General features: G+C 38.1%; 1 protein-coding gene across 1 annotated transcript; it reads right to left on the bottom strand.

The window, feature by feature from the left end:
• Nucleotides 1–1,181: 1,181 nt before the first annotated feature.
• On the bottom strand, nucleotides 1,182–4,386 carry il12ba (interleukin 12Ba). Its single transcript, XM_030062220.1, has 8 exons — nucleotides 4,353–4,386; nucleotides 3,628–3,718; nucleotides 3,240–3,527; nucleotides 3,024–3,129; nucleotides 2,336–2,574; nucleotides 1,947–2,119; nucleotides 1,447–1,568; nucleotides 1,182–1,257 (listed from the first exon to the last, which is right to left on the bottom strand). The coding sequence occupies exons 1-8, from the start codon at nucleotides 4,374–4,376 to the stop codon at nucleotides 1,203–1,205; spliced, it is 1,098 nt and encodes a 365-aa protein (XP_029918080.1). The 5' UTR covers nucleotides 4,377–4,386; the 3' UTR covers nucleotides 1,182–1,202.
• Nucleotides 4,387–11,264: the final 6,878 nt, after the last annotated feature.

Here is an 11,264-nt window from a genome sequence, read left to right as displayed (position 1 = left end):
TTTTGATGTAGCAACTTCACATTTCACACAAATGTAAATCTAAGAGAATCCAACATTAATGTTTCATTGATAGTTTCAATTCCTCATCCTCTGTGCCGACTTTCCCCAACATACTTATGATTTGACTGTCCCGATAAACTTTTAGAATCATATCTGTAGAAATTGTATTCATCATTTTAAGTGCTGATTTGAAAACAGAAATGGTGTAGAGGCCTAATTAACTGATTTGCACAGTTCAAACATCCAGATATAATGAGGTTAGACAAGTGTATGGAGTCTCCATCTTGCAATCAATACTTTTTTTTTGCACCTTTCAGCTCTGCAAAATATAATATTTTCTGTTTTGTGTTAAGATGGATATCATAATTTAACATTAAGAACATAGACAGCTATTATAGCTGATTTATCTGTAGCTAGTACAAGACACATTCTCACATAAAATGAAACACACAACATTAAAGTGCAGGACAGTTCTTTTTAAAGGATCGCAGGAAGCTTCAGACATTTGTCCATTCATGATAACATTTGCAAACTGGATCTTGTAGCAATATTTTAGAAATATTGCACACTGAACTTAAGGTAATTTTTTTTTTTTTTTTTTTTTTTAACTAAAACTGGTTACATTGGAAATAAAATCGTGTGCTTGGGGTTGCCAATTGCCAGAAAGGCAGATCAGCTTCAGAATGACAAGTATTGTTAACCCTGGCCATGATAATACTAAACAAAGTGCATAAAAAACATATCCCTGTGTTAGTGTTTATTGTCATGCAAGGCAAAAGGAACTGCACCAGTTTTCTCAGGTCACAGGGGCGTATCACTGACTAAAGAAAGGAATTTCTTCCAGGTATTCATAATGCATTTCACAACTGTGGATGTGTAAGCTACTGTCCATAGAGTGCTTTGTTTTAATGCAATGTTTTAGGCTACATGTGGAACCATACATAGTCTTTTAAGTTTTGATGTGAAAAAAATAGTTTTTCATACAGAGGCGAACACATGATCTTTTGTCAAAAATATGTGTATTGTCAATGAACATTCGATGTCACATTTTATGTTCTTCATTCAGTTATTCTCATTTAAAATTGTTAAATATTACAAATATAAAGGCACCATAGATAACGAATGCGTATAAATAAGATTGCAAATAAAAAAAAAGCATATAAATATTATTTCAAGAGATGTCCAGTGTCAGGATTACATTTTTACTGAGAAGCTTGTCCTTTGTTTTTGTGGTGTTTTCTTTCATTCTTGTCTTTTCTGTAAAGGGACACAAAAACAATGAAATTAGTTGAAGTCAGATTTTCTAACTTCCCCTTATAATATGACCACAAACTAGCATTGTCTTTCTCTATCAGCAAACCTCGCTGAACATGACACAAACTTTTCTGGTTGAGGTCCACCAATAAACCCAACGTGTACTTGATTCATCGAGTATATGCCACTCACCTGATGTGACTCCACTCGCTCCAATGTGAGTTACAGAGAGCATCTTTGGCTCGGATGCAAACAATCTCCACTTTGGGCTTGATGTTAACCTGGCAGCTGCCTGTGGAGTTAACCAGCATGGTCTTGGGAAAAACAAAAAAACAAAGATAGGACAAAATGTCAGTCTGCATATAAACTGCAAAGCATACACGGTGCAATTTGTAACATGGACTCTTTCCATCGGTTTGAACCAGAGATATGTAATTTTTTTCTTTACTTTTTAGCTTTGAAATGTACTTCCAAAAATTTAAACCAAAAACATAAATTATGCAACATTTAGAATGGTAAAAGGCAGCTTATTTTCTTGACAGAAGGACTGAATGAATGTAAGAAGAAAATAATTAAACAGTCGTCATACCATTGAACTTAATGTCTTTACAAAGCCATAACAAACATATTTTTATCTCTACGAGCCCACTCAAAAGACACAGAACATGACATCCAGTGGGTGTTGTTCTCACCGTTACAGCTTTGGAGTGTGTGCACGAATTGCTACACTTTTTGCAGCCCCTCCTGATCTGTGCAATCTGAAAGGTGAGGGGGAAGTAGGAGTAGGGGCTGTTCCAAGAGCTCGGGTAACTCCACTCTAGAGTTGTTCCATTGACTTTACTGATCTTCACCTTGTCGGGTTTCACTGTGCCGGGCATGAGCAAGAAACAGAGAGAAAATGACAGAGAGAAAAAGAGAAGTAGAAAAAAGAAGGCAACCGAAAAAAGACAGCATCTTTACTATTTTCATCTTGCCACACGTGGAAAACGTAAGAGGTACAAGATGATGTCTTATCAAGTTTGAGAGAATAAAGCATACAAAAAAACAACAACAGCTTTTTGAGCTACTGGTCATTCCTTACCTATCTCTGACAGGTAGAAATACTTCGAGTAGTTCTCCACCAGGAAGTGATTAGTCTTGAAGTAGACATTGATGTTGATATGCTGGGCCTCCTCGGCGTAGGGGCAGTGCTGCTTGTCCCGGCAGGACATCCTGCTGCCGTCCACTGAGCAGCTGATGTCGCCCTGAGGTGACGAACATGTCCACTGCTGACCGCTGGTGTCCACAGAGCACGGGGTGCTCTCATCATCACTAGAGCCACTGCATAAACACCAGAAAATACATCCTGGCTTATGATGGTTTAATTTTGATTTGCTCTTTTAATTCTAAAGACAGACTGATTTGGTTGTAGGTGTCCCTTCTTGTCCAGCCCAGAATTTGTAACAGGATTTGCCAATAAGATATAGATATAGGTATTTATATATCATCCTGTTTAAGGTATTGCTATTGTAAAAGTGGACCAAAGGTTATACCACAGAATGTAGTTATGCAATATCTGTAATATGTGCTCTAAATCCCAGTCATAAGTTTTGACCTTTAAATGACACAAAAGTGGTTTCTATTGTTCCTGTTTATGGGGCAGATTTTACAGAAGTCACTCCAACTCACTGCTTTTTACACATTACGGTACGAGTTTGGCTTGATTCTGAGCATTGTGTTATTACTGGTGTGTAAAATAAAAAAAGCATCTCCCAGGTGTTTGAGCTTACCGCTGAACTCTGATAAAAGCAACTTTCCCCACGCGACCAGGATGCCAGGTCCAAGAGCAGTGGAACTCTCCGTTGTAATTCTGAGTTGAGCATATTAAGTAGTCCTCTAAAAATACATATATGAATATGTCACTTATAAGCACACACGACACATGGTAAAGAAGAGTTTGACAGTGCTTGGTGGAGGATGGTGTGATAATTCAAGTCAGTTTGTACCTTGGTCAGATTTCACTAGGATTTTCCTCGTCTTGGTTTTGTCCTCTTGGATCAGGACCACGGTGTGATTGAGGAGCGATCCATCCTTGTTGTGACAGGTGTAGTTGCCTCCTCCCAAGCTCTCCTCCAGCTCCACCAAGTACATATTGCCTCTCTGATCTTCCTCCACTCCGTTCTTTTTCCAAATGATCTCTTGACCCTTATCGTCTCTCCTCATCACCTCCTCTGCCGACTCCAAGCAGGTCAGAGGATGCTGACCTAAAGCACCATTCACCTGCAGGACCAGGACTAGCAGGACACACACACACACAAACACAAATTTAAGATGACTAATTTATTCACATTGTGCTTGGAGTAAGTGCGGTGTGGTCATAATGATCAAACCTACTGTTTGGCAGGAGGGTCCAGTGGGCCTTGGGGTTTTGGCCATTGCCTTGTTGCAGCAGAGCAAAGATGATGCTGATGATCAAGATTCGCATCTGAATGACACAGAGAGAAAAAGTGATAAAAAGAGACAGAGATAGAATCACATGAATTTGAACTGACATGCAAGACATGCCACAGATGTAGGATAAATTTAGTGCAGGGACTACTATCAATGAAAAAAGCCCAGAAGAGCCTAAGTAAGCTCGTAGTGATCGTCCACATGCGTTTTATACTGATTAATAATGGGGGGAAAAAAGACTATCAAGCATATTGCTGTAATGGAATAATTACAGCAAAACTAAATTGTACCTGATGTGACAGTTATAGAAAATATCGGCACCTTATCACCCTCTTCATCTCTATCTCACCACTAGTGATCAGGTAAATGATGTGAAACTACACCCATGCGCCAAATACCGGAAGAGATAGTAACCAAAAATAACGCCTGAACGAATAAACAACACAGGTAAAATCCAGATTTTTGGCTCATGCATTTGTATTTGACATAAATTCATGCAGACACGCACGCACGCCCACATACAATATTGATTTATCCTACCTAAAATAATTTAATTAGCTGCATAATATTTACAACATGCATTTATTAGACATCTGCATTTTCATGGTTGATAAGGCAGAATAAAATGGTAACCAGTACACAAAAGAGACACTCCTCAGTGACCTTACCTTCTCATTAAAATCCAACACCATGAATGGATTGCTGTTGAGTCTGGCAGAGCTTTATACTATGCAGTAACAAAAGTCTCAGGCAAACACTCACAAAAATCCCCAGCCCAAAAAAGTCCAGACAGGAAGAGGTTCGCTTTCTAACCATTGTAAACAAACTCGTGGATAAACCTTGCGGAGGTATTCCGCCACATGTGGCACCGTTTTCACTTCCACCGTGTGTTACAGCGCCGAGCCAAGTTTGTTTCAGCCCACCCCCGAAACACCTAGGGAACATTTTGGGTGGGCTCCCGAAAGCCGTATTGATCTGATGTGTAACTTCTCACAACGGTAACAATGCACCTGTTTGTTTACTTTCAGGTTGGAGGGCATGATTCAAGATAAAGGATTGTTCTGCTCTACCCTTCCCCTTTCATTTTCATTTTCTTCAGGAACTTCTGCAATTACACACACACACCTGAACGGGTTGGCATGACATTTAAGACCACACCGAGTCCGAAATGCCGCTGGACTCTGACCATATTATACCCATGACATCAAGCTGGCCTCTCTGACGTGTTGGAGTGCAAAAACGTGGGAGCGCTACATTTCCCATTTGATCAGACTCATAATAACTCGATAATAAACTGTATGAATAACTACGTTCCTCTAGGAATATTATAAGAATAATTGTAGTCTAGTGGTAGAGTGCCACAGAAACACTATAAATAGCTGAGGATATTTAAAGATTACAGTCGAACTATAAATCACTATAGGAATATTATAGGATTAATCAGACACAGTCTTACATTTTGTAGTTTTTGCTGTGGTAGTGGCGCCTTGTTTTAAGTGACTCCATAGAAAAGTGTATACAGTAACCGGTTACCAAACTCAACAATATTATGGGGTTTATATACCATAATATACAGGCTGACAGCCCACCATGTCCCACATATCCCGTTTTTGCTTAGGGCAAAAGAAAGGATATAAGAACCTAAATACAACCAGAACAGTGTTTAACATTAATAATTAGATTTAATATGTGGGCTAGTTTGGTTGTTAATTGGTTGTTCACTTTTAACTCTCTCAGATGGATCTTTTGCAAGCAGTAAGTTTATTAAAAAAAAAAAAAAAAATCCAGCAGGTGACAGTATCGCACTGTTATCTCAGAAGACAATCTCCCCAGTGGTCAGATAAAATGCCTTTTGCTACAGTGATGGCAACATGCCCAGCTCCAGTTGTCTTGCGGTAGCAGGATACATTACATACTGTAGCTGGCAGCCAGATCCAGCCCCAGCCTGAGTTTTAGATAAAAGAACCATTTGAAGGATTTAATTTAATGAAGGCTAAAGAGGCCTTCTTAAATTGAAGAAAAAAGCCCACTGGAAAAATCTATTTGATGAAAATTAAGTCCTGAGTTTTATTTTATTTTATGTTATTTTATTGTGCAAAAAAAAAAAAAACTGAGTGTCAGAAAGGAGAAAAGGAAGTTTCAGGAGAAATGGAGCAACACTTACTGAACTTTGTTGTAACTCAAGGGTCAGATAAAGTCATGTGGCTAATCTGCAAGCAGGTGAATACAATGCACAAGGAGTTTAACACAAAATGCCATTATGATACTCATCATAAAATGCACAACAAATTCATGGGCAAAAGGAGTGCACAACTAAGCTTGAACCATTTTAAAGAGGCTTAGCTGCACAGCAGTCAGTTTCACCAATCTGTTTTAGCCTCATTATCAAATAACTGTTAATTTTACATTACAGGCTGCATACAATTTCAAAGCATAAATGGTAGACATGCACCTTTGTCACTGAAACATCTACAAAAAGACAAACGGGATTTTTTTTTTTCCTGCTGCAGAAACTTTTTTCTTTAATTAAATCCTTTCAAAGTTTACACTACAGATATTCTGGACAGACATGGATGTAAACTGCTGGTTGACTGGTTAGTGGAGGAGGTTTTTCTAGTTTCTTCTTGTATGTTGTAACCGAGCAGCAAAACACAGCCCATTCATTCTGTGACTGACGACAGACACTTCTATTTGTCTGTCAGACAATTAGGTAAAAGCCCATGAGCATAAGCCAGTTCCCCAAAAGTAGGAAGTATCTGCCTACTGTGTCTAGTTTTTACACAGTATATGAAAAGATTAAACCACACTTACTGATACTGTATATACGTGAAGCAGCAAATTGTTTTCCATGATTGATCAATTTTGTATTTTTTAAAAAATGTAAATACTATAAAAACCTGGCATTAAGTATGATTAATGCTGGGAAAAATCTGACTGTGAAACTAGTTTTACCTGGTGTGTCTGGATACTCCTGTCTGTACTATTGTTCCTGATGACAACATACAGCATACAGTCGTCAGTGAAGGCTGACAGGGAAAGTGAAAGGCAGTGAGGTAAGTCTGGAATATGACATATTCCTGGCCTAACTATCTTTAAAGGAAATAAATAAATCAATGAAAAAATAGTTTCAATGAACGCAGTACCTGTCAGTCTTTCAATACATTTTTAGGATCCAGTCACACTTGCGTAAAAAGAAAACAGACGGTTTTTGTTATGTTTGTGGGAAAGACAAGCAGTGACATTTGCTTATGTCACATTGTGCTGTTCAGTTTCAAGTAGAGAAAAACTTCATGTGCCATCATTTGAGGCCAGTGTTGTGGTAATGATGGGCTTATTTATTTTTTTTTTCTTTTTCATTTACAGTGTTGAGGATGAGTGTGGACTGCTAACAAATTGGAGACATGATCTGGAACACTGAGGGGAAGAAAACAATGCAGGACACAAGTAGTAGCCTAGTTAACACACAGGATGGAAAAAAAAGAACAAATAGGGTTGTTACTTTGAAATGTCTAAGTCAGTTGCAAAGACAAAGGCAGTTATACAGGAAGGTCAAATTAAATGTGAATTAGCAGCTGTTTAAAGTAGGAATGGGTTTGATGATGACTGTTTATACATGAAAAAAAAAACTGTGGGGAAAAATACAGTTCACAGTAGATAAAAATACATGAAATAAGGTGTGAAGCATGTGATGCTGGAGAACAAAAAAGTAAATGGTAAATCAGCACACACACACACACACACACACACACACACACACACACACACACACACACACAAATTCAATAGCTGTTTCCTGAATATCAGAATGGTGTCAAAAAGCTTCCATGGCCGTATTCACTCGATCTATTGTTGAACTTTTATTGGAAGTTATGAAGCACAGTGTGTATTAGGTTTCCATTTTCCTCATCTCTCCTAGAACTGGAAACCCTGTGTCTTGAGGAAAAGTCCAGTCCAGCAGACCGGCTCATATGACAGACTTCAAAGAGGAAGCAACTTGTTCTGAGAGCAAGGCTTGGTGCTTCTCAAGAACTGGATCTATACAATAATATACAAGGATAAGATACAGAATAGCGACAGAATGTAAAAATCTAAATATCAATTGTGATACTAAAAATAATAACAAATGATCATTAAAATCACAATAAATCATACCATAAGAACAATATAAAATCAATATAAAGAAATAAAAACAAGGATAAAATATTAAGCACTTGATATTTGGATATTGATATATTGTCGTATATTTCCATGAATATGTCACCCCTCTGTGTTCATACAGTATGACTCATAGTGTAATGAGCCAGCTCTTAAGGTTTCTACACTCTGGGTAATAAGCTAACTCACCTCTCTCCTTGAGAGCTGCCTCTCCTTCTCCTTGCTCATGCCCTGCTCCCCTTGGAAAATTGGCAACATGATAACATAGACATATTGTATAGCAGATTTATTTATTGTAATAATAACAATAGCAAACAGCAGAAGAAAACTCAGTTAAAAGGCAAATAGATATCTCCTCAGGGATCTGAATGGAGATACGAATGCATTAATGGTCTGAATACCATATATTATCGTAAATTCCCTTGATCTTATGTAACCTCTCATGTTAACACAGTTGCATTTTTCTTCTTTTTGATGGCCTTACTACAGTATCATTGAGTAATAAGTCAACAAAGCCCTAGACTTCACCCTGGTATTACAAGGGGATGTACTGTACTTTTATGGCAAGTGGCAAAGAGATACCTGCAAAGAGATCGCTCAAGGATCTGAGTGGAGGGGCGTTCATTAATTTTCATTAATTTTCAGAATACCATACATTATCGTAGGCCTAAATATACTTGATGTCTTATGTAACCTGTCACCTGTATATCAGTTGCGGTTTCCCTCTTTCTGATGACCTCACTATCATTAAAGCAATATGTCAACAAAGCCCTGCAGTTCACCCTGGTATGAACAGGGAATGTACTGCACTTGTATGGCAACCTGTTTTGATATTTAATACCTATGTTTGACAATCTGGAATTATTATTACTGATATCAACGTCATTTTGACTAGTCCTCGCTACATTGTCAGAATTTTCATTCAAGATATCCTTAATGTCATTCTGACTAGTCAAAACGACAGAGATATCCACAATGTCGGTCTTCCTGGGGCAGATGACATGACTTTTGCCATTCATGTCCATGGGAATTGTCATAACAGATATGTACAACTGAATTATTCTAGTCTTAATTCCAGTTTCAGATATCTATCATTTAAGTCTGACTAGTCATAATTCCAGTTCAAGGTATTTACAATGTCATTCTGACTAGTTAAAAGTTGACATAAGGACAATGTAATATCTTGAATTGAGGGGAATTTTAAATATCTGTAATGAGAAACCCCGTACACATGAATGGAAAAAAATGATGTCATTCGGCCTGGGAAGAATATCATTGTGGATATCTGAAATGTGCTTTTTGACTAGGGAGAATTGAATTACGGATATCTGCAACACATACCCAGTCTAGCTATTAAATGTTAAAATGTCTTGCCATGTACTTGTATTTCTTCAGCAGATGTTTTTCTTTTTTAGATATTAGAAGGATGAAAAACAGCCCCGAGGTTCATTTTTTTTTTTTTTTTTCATTTTTATTTTATACCCGTGTGTTTCTTTTAATCAGCTTCTGGAGGTCACGGTGGTTCCAAACTCTGTTGTGTCAAGTACGACAAGTTTAATTGCACTCAGTTTTGTCAATTGCAGGTCGAGATCAGATGTAGGAGTGTACTGGATTTATCTCTCACTTCTGTCTACCCAGCTTTGCCTATGTCGTTATGGTATAAGGCAGCCAAGGGAAGGACACATGAAGAGCCTCAGTGAGATGTTGGAGTTTGTTACCATGATCTAAAACAACTCGCCTAACAATCCTAGTCCATTATATTTAACAGGATCTGGATGGAAAAAGGCACAGAAGCATTCCAGCCTGTATTTTTTTTTTTTTTTTTTACTGTATGCTGTATGTCACCTAAGCCATAAATTTTCCTCTCTGTAACAAAGGCAAAAGGTCAAGAGAGACTGGAAAAAGTGAATAAAAAAGCAAGGGTCAGTATGATTTGATGAAACTCTCGGTATCGGTACTTTATCAGTACTTTGACCTGTGGCAGTTCTATTTGTTGCTGGTTTTACTTTAGAAATCAGTCATCAAGAGCAGAAGACAATCCCATAATAGTTTCTATATGTTCCCTGTTCCCTTTTTGCTGCAAGGACATCATGTGCATGTGTGTTTGTCTTTCTGCTAATGGTGAGAAAATTTCACTTGTATGAATTATTGTCCATTTAAAAAAATTACAAACAAATACCCATGTTCTAGAAATGAAAATGGAAAGAACCTTGAACCAGTTAAGTCTTAACGTAAACAGATGAACATGGAACTGAAGAAATCATATCACTTTTAGAAGTGCAGTCCCACCCAACAAGTGCCAGCTCACAGGATCACAGCTCAAGATATTGCCACTTGATTCAAGAAAATTTTGGAAATGATTATCAGGTAGTACCATGGCTTAGTGGTTAGAACTGCCCCCTCACAACATTTCCTGGGTTTGAATTTTGACCTTGGTCCTTTCTGTTGATGACTCTAAAACAGCGTCTCCCTGCTTTAACTCCCAGTGCATGCTGGGACAGGCTCCAGTTCCCTTGTGCATGGGTATGGAACATGGGATGTGTGGATGTTGATTATCATCCAAGATATTAAATTATCTCAACTGATTGGAAGCTTCTCTCACTTGCTTTTAGGAACATGCTTTTTACTCCTAAGACTCGGTAATAAATTAAATGACTATGTAGTTGTTAGGCTGTGAAATATTTGAGGTTATGTGGATGAGTCCATGTGACAGGCAGCTGTGGCTTCATGTCAGCGTAAGGACAAATAAAGATGTCCCTTTGCAGACATACAAGAAACCCACTGTAACATGGCTGTTGCTGTAAGTGTAATTTGCTGTTATCATATGAACTGATATTAAATTTAATTGAGTTCAAAGAGTTTAATTAATGATTGGAGTAGGTCACTTCAGCATTTTTCTAAACTGCTCATGTTAACTCTGTGAAACAGAGCGAGGGAAATTCCTCATGTAGTACTCATATTTGGCCACTAGGTGCCCCTACAAGATTACAAGTGTTGGTTTGTGATGCAGTCTGCTGTTCCCGCTTTCAGTTTCCTTTCGAAATGAAAATCTGCCTAACCAGTTGAAAGCAATTCTAAAGAAACACTGCACAGTTAAAAATCTCTATTTTGACCGCTTATGCAATCAGCCTGATCCAAGTAAAAATATTACATCAGGAGCACTGACTATGTCTGGCACATCTGCACATTTTCAGTACAAATTCACGTTTAATTGATTACGCCTGGTGTTCTCGCTGAAGTGATATGACAAGATGTTGTGCAGCTGTTGAGGATTACATGGCTGGGCAGGAGGCTCTGTATGGGCCTGTGATCTCTGGTTCTGCACTGGAAGGCCTCCCAGATATCCTGGACTGTAACAGCTGGAATGAAATCACTGTGATGATCTCATCTTCCCATCTGAGAGTTGGAAAGCAAGAAAAGGGAAA

The sequence above is a fragment of the Myripristis murdjan genome, chromosome 10 (genome assembly GCF_902150065.1).
Source record: "Myripristis murdjan chromosome 10, fMyrMur1.1, whole genome shotgun sequence".
NCBI lineage: Eukaryota > Metazoa > Chordata > Actinopteri > Holocentriformes > Holocentridae > Myripristis > Myripristis murdjan.
The sequence above is the reverse complement of the archived record's forward strand: the minus strand, read 5'-3'. Positions and strand labels throughout refer to the sequence as shown.

Bases quoted from the DNA above. Each gene is read 5' to 3' on its own strand.
- il12ba (XM_030062220.1), bottom strand. From the start codon at position 4,376: ATGGTGTTGGATTTTAATGAGAAG. The intron at 3,130-3,239 runs GTACAAACTGAC...ATGTATTTTTAG, and splicing joins CCTAGTGAAATCTGACCAAG to AGGACTACTTAATATGCTCA. The intron at 2,120-2,335 runs GTAAGGAATGAC...TGCCCGGCACAG, and splicing joins TTTCTACCTGTCAGAGATAG to TGAAACCCGACAAGGTGAAG.